The sequence below is a fragment of the Cervus canadensis genome, chromosome 10 (genome assembly GCF_019320065.1).
Source record: "Cervus canadensis isolate Bull #8, Minnesota chromosome 10, ASM1932006v1, whole genome shotgun sequence".
Taxonomy (NCBI): domain Eukaryota; kingdom Metazoa; phylum Chordata; class Mammalia; order Artiodactyla; family Cervidae; genus Cervus; species Cervus canadensis.
Window position 1 is genome coordinate 28,042,023 of NC_057395.1, and position 15,362 is coordinate 28,057,384.

The 15,362-nt window shown below is 38.0% G+C and overlaps 1 protein-coding gene across 1 annotated transcript in view; it reads left to right on the forward strand.

The window, feature by feature from the left end:
* Positions 1–15,362, forward strand: part of GPR158 (G protein-coupled receptor 158) — a 286,570-nt gene that overhangs the window by 21,257 nt on the left and 249,951 nt on the right. Inside the window, exon 2 of the mRNA XM_043480390.1 lies at positions 10,995–11,100. Within this exon, the coding sequence (XP_043336325.1) occupies positions 10,995–11,100 (106 nt within the window). The remainder of the gene's footprint in view (positions 1–10,994; positions 11,101–15,362) is intronic.

Below are 15,362 nucleotides of genomic sequence, written 5' to 3' on the forward strand. Positions count from 1 at the left end.
CACATTATCAGATGGACAATCTGACTTGAAGAGCTATATGAGTAAGAACCAACAGAAAAAAGAAATTTAATGACTTAAAAAATTACTAACAAAAAAGAACATTTTCACTTAGGTAGTGTAGCCAAGCACTAACATAAGTGACTTGTTTAATGAGGTCACCAGGAAACTCAAGGTATAACATTGTTATTATATATTTTAAGATAGATTAATGTTCACATTACATCTTTATTTTCTCTGACAGAATATACTTTGTTCTTAATTTTCCTTCCCTAGCAATTAAAAAAAGTGTCTTTGGACATATTATATAACTTTTCTGAACTCTATTTTCCTCATCTATAAATGAATAAAAATATTCTCTCTTTTATAGAATTGTTATTTGAATAAAATGGGTCAATACAGGTGATCTCTTTGTACTGGTTTTCTTGACAAGGGAGTTTCCACCCCATTTAGAAATGGTCATATTCAAAGAGGTCATATAAGGAAGACTGGATGTGTTTGAAAAATAAACTGTCCTCTTGTCATTTTAAATTGAAACAGAATGTATCTCAAAATTATTCCAGTAAAGGAAAACTGTAAAATAAGACATTAGTCAGCTACTTTTGGGAAAGCAGCAAACTCAAAATATATTTTTCAGGAGGACAATTATCTATTATCAAACTCCTAAACCCTAGCATTTTTAAGATGTATGCTGAACTTAACTTTGAAAAAGGATCATCTTCAAGAGCCCCAAAATACAAAGACTGTATACTTGTGGGTGAAGAACTGACATTCTGATTGACCTTACTTCATTTTATATTTATTGGTTCTCTTTTTTTAAAACCAAACTTATTTTCTCCACAAAAAAATATATGGATCTTCCCAAGGAAGGTGTGACCTGATTACCAAAAAGCCTTCCAAGAACAAGAAGCCAGACAGATGGAAGACATCTGTCACTATGTAAAGTTTTGGCAAGCTTCTCTGGACATGTCAGCTGCAAAGTAGTGTGGGGGAGGAGAACATTTTCTTGCTTTGAGACAGACTGTCGTCAAGTTCTTCAAGATACTCTAGAGGTGATCAGACTGTGTTCTTGATTCTCCTGTACTTCTTGTAGTGATGGGTCTAAGTTAAATGATTAGAGATGTTTGTGTGGGCATTTCTGAGGACGAGAAGCCCCAAATGAGGAAGTTACCCAAAGATGATTGAAAGATTAATCTAAATTCTTCTACAATTATATGGAAACAGAAAGGAAATTGCTCTTTGTCCCCTTTAAAAGTCTCTTTTCCTTGACCCTACCCCATTAGCAATGAACCTGTGACATGTGCTCTTCTGTTCATGTACTATTTATGCACAAGTCATTTTAGGTAGATGATTGCTGTATTTCTCATTATTTTGCTTACTTTTTATTTATACAATTCTGTTTTAAAAATCTCTTCCTGCTGCTATGTATTCAACCAGTCTATTTCCCTACTGCTGCCTTGTACTCTATTGCTGCATAGTATGTAGAAATTGTCCAGTTCCAGGGATGGACAGATTGTTCTTTGGTTCCTTGCCATTACAATGACATTGTGGTAAGCTTATATGCCCCATTAGGGACCTGTGTGAGAATTTCCTTGAGAGATAAACTGAAGTGCAGGATTTCTGGGACACAAGGAAGGGTAAATGTAATTTTACAAAATATTGCAAGATTGCTCAATAGACAAGCTGCATCAGTCTACACGCCCACTAGCAAGGCATAAGGGCTCCTATAGCCTCATATTCCCGCCAGTATTTGGCATTATACAGCTTTCTAAGTTTTTGTTAGTTTAATGAATATAAAGTGACATCTCACTATTGTTTTAGTTTGCATTTCTCTGATTACTGATTAGCTTAAGCATCATTTCATGTGCTTGTAAACCTGTTGGGCTTGCTCTTTATTGAACTGCTTGTTTATAGCCTTTGCCCATTTTCTATTGTGATTTCTATATTTTTGTTATATTTCAAGAGATCCTAGATATTATTTCCTTGTCAACTTTAGACAGTGCAATATTGCCCAATCTGTTATCTTTCAGGTAACTTTGACCATAATATTTCCCCTTGAGTTATTTTAACATTTTTGATGTTATTTACTTACTCAAAATTTTACCTTACAGTTTATGCTTCTGGGTTTTATTTACGACGTCTTTCAATGCCTTGCCTCAAAATTATTCTCTTATAATTAACTAATATTTTAAAGTTTTACCTTTTACAGGTGGATCTTTAACACTGGGAGTTCACCTTTGCACATGGTATTTGGTAGGGATACAGTTATTTTTATCTATTTAGTGAGCCAAGTTTCCACCCCATCAGCCTTTATAATACATACAAGTGTCTTATGTGCATGTGTATGTCTCTGAGTTCTCTGTTTCAGTGCTTCTCCTGTGTGTTTTCTGTCCCTAGTCAGTACTATTATATTTTATTTCCATGGTTGGGTAATACATCTCAATATTTGCTTTGGCAAAGCCTAAAGCCTCCTTCTTTCCCCTTTTCACAGCTTCTATTTTTCTACTTAAAGAAAGCTGTCAAGTTTCTAAAAAAAAAAAATCTATATAGAATTCTGATTGGTTCTGCATAAAATGTATAGCTCCATTTGATGAGAATTGACATTTTTAATACAGTAAATTATTCCCTGAGAGCTTGTGATGTCTTTCCATTATTCAGATAATCTATTTGGCCTTCATTAGAGTTTCAAAATTTCTCCATAGAAGTTTTGTGTATTCTTCATTAAGTTAACTACTAACATAATGGGTTCTGTCCTGTTTTAAATGGAATATTTTCAGTTATAACTTTTTGCTGGAAATTGTTGGTGTATATATAGATTTTTGAACACTGATCTGGTATCTACCAACTTTGCTGAACTTTCTTCTTGTTCTCATATTTGTCTGTTGATTTTACTGCTAAATAAAGGATCATATCATCTACAAATAATGACAGTTTACTCTTTTCTCTTCAGATCTTTACATCTTATTTTTTTCCCTAGAAATCTTGAATTAGTTGTGAGTTTCAGTAACTATGTTAAACAGCATCAGTGATAACAAACATTTTTGATTTCAAGAGAACATCTTAAAAGAAAATGTTTTTCCTTCAAAGTATAGAGTTGATAGAGGCAAATTTTACTAAGTTAAGCATTTCCTTCAATTTCTAGTATACCACTAAAAAAATAACAGCTGCTGGAACTTTTAACTGTCATCTTTCAGGTAACTTTTAGAAAATAGTGTTGCTGTTGTTTAGTCACTCAGTTGCGTCCGACTCTTTGCGACTCCATGGACTGCAGCACACCGGGCTTCCCTGTCCTTCACCATCTCCTGGAGTTTGCTCAAACTTATGTCCATTGAGTTGGTGATGCCATCCAACTATCTCATTCTCTGTCGTCCCCTTCTCCTGCCTTCGTTCTTTCCCAGCACCAGGTTCTTTTCCAATGAGTCAGCTTTTCGCATCAGATGGCCAAAGTATTGGAACTTCAGCTTCAGCATCAGTCCTTCCAATGAATATTCTAGGTTGATTTTCTTTAGGATTGACTGGTTTGATCTCCTTGCAATCCAAAGGATGCAAGAGTCTTCTTCAACACCACAGTTTGAAAGCATCAATTCTTCAGCACTTCTTTATGATCCAACTCTCACATCATATGTGACTACTGGAAAAACCATAGTTTTGACTAGATGGACCTTTGTTGGCAAAGTAATGTCTCTGCTTTTTAATACGCTGGCTACGTTTGTCATAGCTTTTCTTCCAAGGAACAAGTGTCTTAATTTCATGGCTGCAGTCACCATCAGCAGTGATTTTGGAGGCCCCCCCCCCCAAAAGTCTGTCAGTGTTTCCATTGTTTTCCCATCTATTTGCCATGGAGTGATGGGACCAGATGCCATGATCTTTGTTTTTTGAATGCTGAGTTTTAAGCCAGCATTTCTACTCTCCTCTTTCACCTTCATCAAGAGGCGCATTAGTTCCTCTTTGCTTTCGGCCGTAAGGGTGGTTTCATCTGCATATCTGAGATTATTGATATTTCTCCCTGCAATCTTGATTCCAGCGTGTATTTCATCCAGGCTGGCATTTTGCATGATATTCTCTGCATATAAGTTAAATAAGCAGGGTGACAATGTACAGCTTTGATGTATTCCTTTCCCAGTTTTGAACCAGTCCATTGTTTGATGTCCAGTTCTAACTGTTGCTTCTTGACCTGCATACAGGTTTCTCAGGAGACAAGTAAGGTGGTCTGGTATTTCCATCTCTTAAAGAATTTTCCTCAGTTTGTTGTGATCCACACGAAGTCTTTAATGTAGTTTTTTTTTTTTAATTACTTTGTATCTATTCATTCTGCATTTATTTGCATATTTCTTGTTTGCATATTTTCTCTTTAATTCTTAAGTCTCCATTTATTTTCTCAAAGAAGTTTAGTGTTTTTATAACTAAAAATTTTTACTATTTTGAAATATTTTTAGACTTTCAGAAGATTAGCAAAGATGATAAAGTTTCCTTTACCTTACCTAGGTGAATACGCTTCACTGAACTTCCTATAACGTTAACATCTTCCATGAAATGATCAAAATTAAGAAACTCATATTGGTACAACACTATTACCTAAGTTACAGATTTTATTCTGATTTCCTCAGTTTTTCCACTAATTTTCTATTTCTCTTCCAGGATCCAAATAGGTTATCATATCTTATAGACTGAATTATGTTTCCCCAAAATTCACACATGGAAATCCTAACCCTCAGCACCTCAGAATGTGACTGTATTTTGAGACAGGATCTTAAAAGAGATAATTAGGTTAAAATGAGCTTGTTAGGATGGGCCCTAATCCAAGATGTTTGTGTCTTCATAAGAAGAAATTAGGACACAAGAACACACAAAGATCATATGAAGACACAGACAGATGACAGTCACCTACAAGTCAAGGAGAGAGGCCTCAAAAGAAACCAACTTACACCTTGCTCCTGGACTTTTAGATTCCAGAATTATAAGAAAATAAATTTCTGTTGTTTAAGCCATCCAGTCTGGGTACTTTGTTATGGCAGCCCTTGCAAACTAATGTATCACTTGCTTTTCATATTTTCTTAGTCTTCTCCAATCTGTGAATTTCTCAGTCATTTCTTGCCTTTAAATCATATTCTCTTATGTTATCAACTACCAACTGACACTTCTGAAGTGTGCTGGTAAAGTATTTTGTTGAATATCCCTCAATTTGAACTTGTCTAATGGTTTCTCTTAAGACTGAGGTTAGGGGCATTTGGGAAGGAAACAATAGAGGGGAAATGCCCTTCTCACTGTATTATACCACAGAGTACACAGTATCAATATCTTTTTACTGCTGATGTTAACCTTGGTCACTTAGTGCGGTGTTTCTCAGGTTTGTCCATTCTAAAGTTACTATTTTTCCTTTTCCATACTTTATTATAAATGAATCACTAAGTTAAGGTCACACTCAAGGGGAAGTGAATTCCTTTGTTTAATGGATTCAGAATTGCAGTTCTGCAAGATGAAAAGAGTTCTGGAGATTGTTTGCAGAACAATATGACATACTTAATACTACTAAACTGTGGGCATCCCTGGTGGCTCAGAATTTGTGGCAAATGAATCTTTACTGGTAAAGAATCTGTCTACAACATGGGAGGCCTGGGTTAGATTCCTGGTTTGGGAAGATTCTCTGGAGGAGGGAATAGTTACCTAGTCCAGTATTCTTGCCTAGAGAATTCCATAAACAGAGGAGCCTGGTAGGCTGCAGTCCATGGGGTCACAAAGAGTCGGATATGACTGAGCGACTAACAGTTTCACTACTAAACTACATTTAAACATGGTTAAGATGGTATGTTTTATTCTATTTATTTTACCACAATTAAAAAAAATTAAAAAGCGAAAAAAAAAACACAACCCAAAACACCAAAAACAAAGAACAAGCAGCCCTTCTTTAGTTCATGCTTTTCTCCTTGAATTCCATCACAGTCAGCTGGGAAAAGCCAGATAGTACTCTCTGCATTTTACTTATAATATTCCTTAGCCATATCCACAAGTTCATTTGCTCACAAGTAACAGCTTTGCCAAACTTCCAACTGTTATACAACAAAGGTTGCTTTTTTTCCCGTCTCCAGTATCATTTCTACATTGTCCTTTAAGACTCACCATGTTCTGGTTTTTATTAACCATTTCTTTTAAGGCCTTTCCAGTTCTGCCTCTGCCTGAACCCAAAGCCAGTGCCATAGGTTTCACGCTTTTGTTATGTAAGCAACCCCTGTTAGGCACCAGACCTTGTTCTGATCATCTATTGTTTGGAGTAAACCACTAAGGGCAGCTGGTCTACCAGCATCTGGTTTTTATCAACTCTTTAATTTTGACTGAACTTCTGCCCTGATTCCCCTTCAATGTTGACTAATGGGCTGTTACTGTCAATTTTTGTAGTGATGGAAAAAGAAAAATATTGCCCAAGGTGACATGGTGAAGAAACAAAAGCAGATTTTCAAAACTTTCTGTCAACCTATCCAGTTTTTCTTTCTACTCATTAGCCCATACCAGTCCATGATAGTTTTCTGTTTGCTTGGGTTTTCATTCTCTCTCTCCCTTTTTGGTCATGGTTTTTTTTTTTTTAGCTACTATTTGCATCTCTCTAGCATCTGCCATTTTCCAGGGTTAACTTTTGGGGTGGGCTCATTTAGGGTTTGAGTAAACTCTGGAAGTTGGTGATGGACAGGGAGGCCTGGCGTGCTGAGATTCATGGGGTTGCAAAGAGTCAGATACGACTGAGCGACTGAACTGAACTGAACTGAACATTTAGGGGTTGAGGGAAAATATTAAAAAGACAGACAATGGAAATTTTGCCCATGGGAAAATCAATTAAAAACCAAATATTATAATAAAGAGTACTAATGGTATAAAGAAGGTAAGCATAGTATATCATGTGGAGAATAGAGAAGTAGTTTCTAAATGAGACTTGTAGTTTATGAAAGGTTTTAGAAAAGAGCCAGATAGAAGCTATGATAGGGAGAGCACAGCTTAGGCAAAAGGACTTCAGGTATAAAGGCATATATAAAAGAATGATTTTCTGAGATAGCATGAATTATTTAGGACCTTTCAGACTAATTCTGAATTGTCTAGAAGAAAGAATGTATGTGAGTGAGTGAATGGAGAAATCAGAAACAAGAGGGGCCTGGATATAATGTTATACCAAGGAATTTGGATTTCATTCTTCAGGAGAGTGGGAAATACTGATTTTAAGCAGGTAACTGTGAGGATCATATTCACGTATTCCAAAGATTAAATAGACAGCAGCGTTTGATGGTTAAGCTTTAGGGCCCCCTGCTTGCATAGGGAACTTTCTAATGTCCTGGGTCAAGCACCAACAATGAGTTTTGTGGTTAACTGTTTTTGTGTAAAATTTGCAACAGGAAGTTATAACTGAATGGTCTCTTTATACTATAATTTTGCCCTCCATTACATTTTCCCTGGGCTGTGGGCATTTTTGGAAATTGGTTAAGCAGAAGTTCTGAATTATTTAACAATACATACTAAGTTAGTTTGTAGTCACATCTAACTTATCGCTAGCCATCCTGGTATAGAAAAGCCTTCTAGTAATGAAATTACTACCCATTCAGCAGTAGTAACACAAATACCTAAGGCCAAAGGGTCATATTGTGATAAAAATAAGTATTCATGATTTTGTGCTTGTTTCTTAAAGAAGGATGCTAAACCTTTCTTAAAGAAGGGCCTATAAATCAAGACCTTCACTGGTGCAATGCCAGACAGGACCAAATAAGTAGACTATTACAGAAATTTTTTAGCTCCATGAGAGATGAAGAAGGCCTGAATGAGGCAGGATTAGCAGAAATGGAGGGAAAGGGTCAAGGTACCCGAAGGGAGTAGAATTTAAGGAACTTGACAAATTGTTTTGATTTGGGGGGTGAGTTTCACAACAAACAAGTTACCTACCAGGTAACTTTAAGGACGTAAGCCCATCCACGGACAGAGAACTTTAGGTAAATTCCAAACCTGGTTGGCGGATGAACCTTGTTTTGGCCTTGAGGCCTTTTGGAAGTCAAAGGAACAAGGGGAGAAAAATGCTAGTCTGCGGGTCAGTTAAGCACCCAAAGATTTGGGGAACGTTACCTGCTATATTTTCCATTCTCTGGAGCCCACTTACCAGGCTCTTTTTGGCCCTTGTCTTCCAGTCTTCAGCCCACCAAACACCAGCCCCTTCTGGGCCCTCAGCGCTTCCTAGCGGTGCCGGCTCACTGGATGTGGTAGCAGCACTTCCGCCTCAGAAGAGAGTGCTCAGGGGAGCAGCTTGCAGGCTTGGCGTGGATCTTCCCAGGCCCAAGCCCTGCCAGCGCGCATGCGTGGGGCTGTTAGCTTTTTGAGCGTCTGCCTTGTACTTGGCTGCATGATTTTCGCCACTCGGAGAGCTTTCTTTTCCAATTTAGTCTCGCAGACTTCCACTTACCCTGCAGGAAGTGTCGGTGCCTTCCCGAGGGCTTTGTCGCTCCCTAGGCGCCAAGGCCCAGGTACTAATGAAGATGAGTCAGCATTGATTTCCCAGCTGGTAAGCGCATGGCTCATTACCTTTGGTGGCTTTGCACTGAGCCCTGGGAGCATTCAGAACTGGGTTTCAAGTCTATGGTGACTTTTTGTTTCTGTAGGAATGTGGAGTTAAAAAAAAAAAAAAGGCGGAAAACTCTAGCCCTTAAGATACCAGTTTTTTAAACCAAATTTCCCAGGGAAGGGACCAGAGGTAATTGCATCCTTCTGGAATCCCTAATTAGCCCTTGTTCTTAAGCCAGCTCTGGAGGGTTTTGAGATCTTCACTATCTTGCGACTAAAGTGTAGCGGTTACTGGAGGAAAACTTGTGGAATAGAAATGTATATTTATATTGGTTTGCTACTTACATTCCTCAGCTGTTCAAGAATATCATAGCGGACATAGTTCAGTGGGAAATTTTATGTCGTAGAAGATGATGACTGGTAACTTAGTGTGTGAATACAAAACTACCCGTAATTATACCTTGAACCAGCGAGTTAGAAATCTTAACTTCAGTGAGGCCTATCCTGACCACCCTTTGAAAAAATCTTGACCTACTCTGTACTCGCGTCCATCCCTCTTACCTACTTGAAGGTAGTTTTTCCCCTCCATCTCACCTTATAGTTTGTATTACTAAGTTTAATTTACTTATTTATTATGTGTCTACTCAGTTATGTCCGACTCTTTGCGACCCCATGTACTGCAGCCCATCTGGCTCCTCTACTCATGAAATTTTCCAAGGAAGAATACTTATTTATTATAACCGTGGTTTATTTGTCTGGCTAGAGTTAAACTCCATGAAGGCAGGAACTTTTTTTTTTTTTCAGCTAACTAATGTCAGAGGCCAAGAATAATTTTGGCCCATAGTAGATGCTTGATAAGTAATTTATTAAATGAATGAAAAGCTGAATATGTTATTTTCAAAAGACCTAAGTAGAGCCTGGAGTGGGCTTGCCTGATTGGCATGAATGTGTGGAGCACAATTTTATGTGAGGTCCCGATTGCTGAAGACAGCAAGTCAACCAGTGTTTATAGAATGCCTGTTGTACCCCAAGTGTTAACTTTCCACATTCCCCAGAATTTAGCATCCATTCTCTATGAAATATTCCAATACTTTTTTTTTTTATTCCGATACTTTTAAAGACATTTTAAACCTTTGGGGTTTCTTGGGAGAGACCGTGGCATCTCTTATCTTGATATGTATATTTACCAGACAATAAATATGTATTGAAAGAGCAAATGGTTTTAAGGCATTAGGAGAAGAGAAAGGCTACCCACTGCAGTATTCTGGCCTGGAGAATTCCATGAACTGTGTAGTTCATGGGGTTGCAAAGAGTCAGACTCGACTGAGCGACTCACTTTCACGGCTTGGAAATGTAGCTCTTTATTGCATAAATAGTATTTGTTTTATGGGATTATAGTCCACAGCGGTAGTATTTTGCAAACTAGGGCTATTTCTCTGAAGTTTTTTATGATAAATTTTTGCATCTTCCTTTGAGTGATCCTCTGAAAAATGAACTTACATATATTCTGGGTTGTTTGGATAACTAAATGCTGATATCAGGTTTTGGTGTGCCTCTTTGTTTTTAAGCATGGTAGCACTAGGTAGTGTAGTACATACTTTGTCACAGGTTAATATGAAAAGAGTGGAAACAGCCTTAAAAAGTAAATGATTTATTCACTCTAGATGAAGCCCAAAAGACATTAACCCACTCTGTCAGAAAATTTCACAGTAGTTTAAAAGGAGAAAAGAGATGAGAAAAATGAGTCATGACATGTGGTATCAGGCTTCCTGAATTAGCTGTTGTACCATATTCCTTTTCTGAGAGGTGATTTAGTTTGGCACGATGTAATCATTAATGTTTTTAAATTAATATTTTAGATTTAAAAATTGTTGGCTGTATAGCTTTTACATTTGTTTTGTTATTTTATGTGTGTGTTTTGTAGCTAGAAGAACTATAATACAAAGAATTTGAGGAAAGAGATGCTTTCTTTCTGATCCTATCTTCCCCTCTTAACTCATTCCTTCTTCCTCCCTTGCCCCAAACTTCCCATCCCTGGCCCTGCATTGGGAAGTAGGAGTAGAAAGAAATGAGAGAAGGGCTTTTGAAAAAATGTACTTTGACAAAAGAGGTTTTGGGAGCAAGTATTATTTCAGAGTCAGCTTTGCTTCCATGTCCACAGTAATTCTGTCTGGAGTTCAGCCAATCAACAAATACTATTGAACAGTTACTGTGTGCCAGGCATTATACAGGGAGCTGAAACAGAGAACAGTACAGAGCCCGCCTTTGGTGCTTACACAAAACGAATAACTTGCTGTTTCTGTTCTTTTGTCCCTACCTACACTGGCACACTTTAGATGAGTGTGAGTAGGCAATTTGGAGAATTTTAGTGCATTCTTGTGCCGATTTGTCTGATTTTTAGGTTAGAACACAGAATTAGAAATTGTAAAAGCTCAGATTAATTTGTTCTTTTTGTCTTTCTCTATTTTAAGGGGTGTCATGAAAGTAGACATAAATCTTCAGAAGGTGGACATTGACCAATGTTCAAGTGATGGCTGGTTTTCAGGAACTCACAAATGTCACCTTAATAATTCAGAGGTAAGAAAATGGAGATAAAGTTCTCTGAAATCTCAGAAATATATTACTTCTGAGTAGATTGTATTTGTGTGTGTAAGTGAACAAGACGTATCTTACTGGGGAAAAAGATCTGTTATGCAGGCCTGACTGTTGCCAAATGAACTGAAAGAGGAGTAGAAAATGAAATTTGCGCAGAATAACTATTCATTTGGGGACTAAGAGAAGGCTGAAACTAAAATTATGTCTGAAGTTTGGCTTTAGTCAAAGTCTGACCCTATTGTTCAAAATGAGCTGGAAATTAAAATAGCCATGAAGTGAGAAACCATCCCAATAGGGGTCAACCAAATTATGCACATTTTATGGAATGTGATGCTTTTTGAAACATTGATGCTATTCGTTCAGACACCCTGCCATCTGTCAGAAAAGCAAATAGAGAAAGTACAGCTAGGAGATATTGAGAAGAAGGAGAAAACTGTTCGCAGGAAACTGGAAAGGAGATGTGTGTATTTGGTGTGTTTTTTGCAATGTTCAATTCCTGTCCCTACTTAATTTCATGGAACTCCAGTTGGCAAGGAACAGGCAGAGAAATCATACGTCTGGAAATAAGACTGTCATTTGTCTTCTTTAAAAAAATTTTTTTTAAATTGAATGAAAGAGTCTTTAAATTCTGTGGTGCTTTACAATTGTCAAGTTTAACACAGTTGATTTCATATAATCCCATAATAACCTTTTTTCCCTCTACCCCCATATTGCCACTCCCCTCATTCCCTCTCCTCACTGGTAATCACTAGTTTGTTCTCTAAATCTGTGAGTTTGCTTCTTCTTCTTCTTTTTTTTTTTTTTTTACTATAATCACTAGTTTGTTGTATTTTTTAGATTCTACATTTAAGTAATATAGAGTATTTGTCTTTCTGTCTGACTTATACTACACTTAGCATAATGCCCTCCAAGTCCATCCACGTTGCTGCGGATGGCAACGTTTCATTCTTTTTCTGGCCGAGTAGTATTCCATTGTGTGTTTGGGTGCACTCAGTCACTTCAGTCATATCCTACTCATTGCAACCCCGTGGACTGTAGCCCCCCAGGCTCCTCTGTCCATGGGATTCTCCAGGCAAGAATACTGCAGTGGGTTGCTGTGCCCTCCTCCAGGGGATTCTTTACTGCTTGAGCCATTGAGGAAGCCTCTATATACATATATAATGTATGCCACATCATCTTTGTCCATTCATTTGTGGATGGACACTCAGGTTGTTTCTATATCTTGGTGATTGTAAATAATGCTGCTACGAGTATTTGGGTGCTTGTGTCCTTTTGAGTTAGTATCAACTGATGTTCTGTAATTCCAGAGGTGACATGTGATGACATCCTCATTTCATTTTTAGTAATCTTATTTCTCAAGTCCCCAACTGCTCTAAAACAAATGTACACTAAAATTCCTGACCTTAAGTACTTCAGTTGTCTCTACTTTGAGTCCCTGAATTTTTTTTTTTTTTGAGTCCCTGAATTTATGAGGAAAGTCAGCACGATTTATTTAAAACAGGGGATATTCCTATAAATGGAGTAATCTACATCTTCAGTTTAATTTTTGCCACATTTCCCTGTAGCCCACCATGACCCAAATAACCTTCCACAGTTCCGCACATCCCCCCTACATTCCACACACACCTTTACCTGCCCACCGCAGTATCCCTCAACCCTCTCACCCCCTAATCTCCCTGATAAGTCACTTCAGTCGTGTCTGACTCTGTGCGACCTTATAGACGGCAGCCCACCAGGCTCCCCCGTCCCTGGGATTCTCCAGGCAAGAACACTGGAGTGGGTTGCCATTTCCTTCTCCAATCCTAATCTCCCTAGGAACCCGCATAGTCCCCTATATCTCTCTAAGCCCATCACATATTCCCACCATGTTCCTGTGACCCCCACTTCCTCAGTAACCCACACACCCCGACTCCCACATCTTGATATACTTCCACATAGCCCACCCTCCACCCACCCTTATTGCCTTTGTCCCCTTCTTCCCAGTTGGTACCCTATTATGTAAATGAGTATTTCTGTTTTGTCAAGTCACAGAGGTCAAGATCCTCTTTTCACCTCTGCTCACTATTTTTCTTATGGATTTGAACTTTTCTGAGTTCCCACTTCCCTTTAGATGGTTTTGGCATTTCTAAACATATGAATTTCAGTCAGTGATTTGGTAAATATCTTTAGCCTGATTATTGTCTCCATGCCAGTGGCATAGAGCTTCATAACTTTGTCTTTTAGCAAGGGTGGAATTTTTTTCTACATGAGTGTCAGATTGTGAATATTGATCTGTATGTGCTCATTTCTGTATAGCCTTGTTTCAGTGGTATTCCTGGGTGGTTCAATAAGCAGTCTGTCCAGAAACAAGGAGATATTTGCTTATCAGTCTGTTACAGTTGTTGCTTGCCTCTAATAATCTTGGTGTAGTTTTCTTTTTCCTTATAGCACATCTGTTTATTTGACTAGGTGGTCTTATTGGATGGCTTTTTAGAAGATTGATTTATTTTCATTACATCAGGCTTATCAATTTTCTGTGGGTTGTGTCTTTCTAAAGCTGTCAAATAAACTAAATTATTTCAAGATAAAATATTATCCTCTGTTGTGGTAAACAGAGATTAGGGTGAAATATGTAACTTTTGGCTTTATATATGGGAGCTTTGAATTTATTCAGTTCCTATAGGAAAAAATGAAAAGCTCACCCTGTAAGACAATCAACAGTTCAGTGAATCTCATTTGACAATGTTGTACAAAGGTTCAGTGATCAAAAAAATAACATCAACAAACAATGAATCTACAAAGTGCCTGTTTGACTTAAACTCTGGATCCCTTGACCCCCTCACTTGCCGAGGTCCTAGTGTTGGGAGTAGGAGATGTTGGTGTCCTAGGTTGGCAGTCCCTGGTGCATAGTCTGATGGACACAGGGCTGGACTGGAACTCTTCACATCTTTTTGTGGGGCTTCTGTCAGGTTCTGGAGTTGGTGCTGGTCACTCTCGGCACTACTGCTGGTCTATACCACATTCTCAGACTCAGGAGTAACGATAGTCTTTCAGTTCCTTCTGTGTAGTGATGTGAATTGGAGACTAGGAACTGGCTTCTACTGATGTTTTTACTGCGTGGTAAAATCGAAACAAAGCTCTTGTTCAGGGTGTTTTTCATCTGCACTGGCTGCCTTCCATTCCTTGTCACAAATCTGTTACAGACCCCCAAGGATCATTGTGTAAACTGACTTGTTTTGGGACGTTCTTAACATGATTGGTATTTGTAAGAGGTATGGGTCCGTCTGGGCTGCCCAGGTGACTCAATGGTAAAGAACTTGCCTGCCAGTGCAGGAGACATAAGAGATATGGGTTTGATTCCTGGGTCAGGAGGATCCCCTGCAGAAGGAAATGGTAACCCACTCCAGTATTTTTGCCTGGGAAATCCCATGGACAGAGGATCCTGGTGGGCTACAGTCCATGGGGTCACAAAGAGTTGGACATGACTTTAATGACTAAACAACAAAACAGGGGCCTGTCTATGAAAATCCACATCATTAGAAACAGAGACTTAAATAATGTTTCCTGGGGGTTTTATTTTTACCAATGTTTAACATTCTTCTCTTGTAAATATGACAGGGAGTAACAAATTTCTAAGTTGTAATTGAGGCAAGCTTTTCACTTAAAAAACTTTTTTTTCCAGCGTGTTGACTTTTCAGCCTCTGAGGTATCTTAAACTAGATACAGAGTCTGATATTGGGAACAAATAAGTAGTATGTAACCAGTGAAAGAAGCTTCAAGAGCATTTTAGAAAGGCATGGGATGGTTTGTGAGGAAAATGATTTATCAACAAGTTTGGGTTGTTACCAAGTTTAGGGGGCCAATAAGTGCTTTTTGAAGGGCATAGTAAAATGAGATCTCAGTTGGCACCGTGAGTTGAACCAGATTCCAGGATTATTTTGGCCATTTTTATAACTGATCCATATCACTGCTACCTGGACTCAATCAAGTTTCCTGTGGCCATTTAAATAATTCTTGACCTATTTCATATCACTGTTTCATTTGGGTACACAGAGTCCTCTCCTACAGAATAGTTTATTAAAAACATTCACCTAAATTGCTATTTTTGTTTTAAAGGTTTTCTTTTGCTTGTTTCCTTTAGAAGATTTTTTAAAATCACTATTTGAAGTGCAGAACTGTGACCTTGAAACTTTTTTTATTATATTCTATTAGTAAAAATGCTTTTAGCATTCACAAATAGTATTTGTATGTTTTTTAATCTGTAA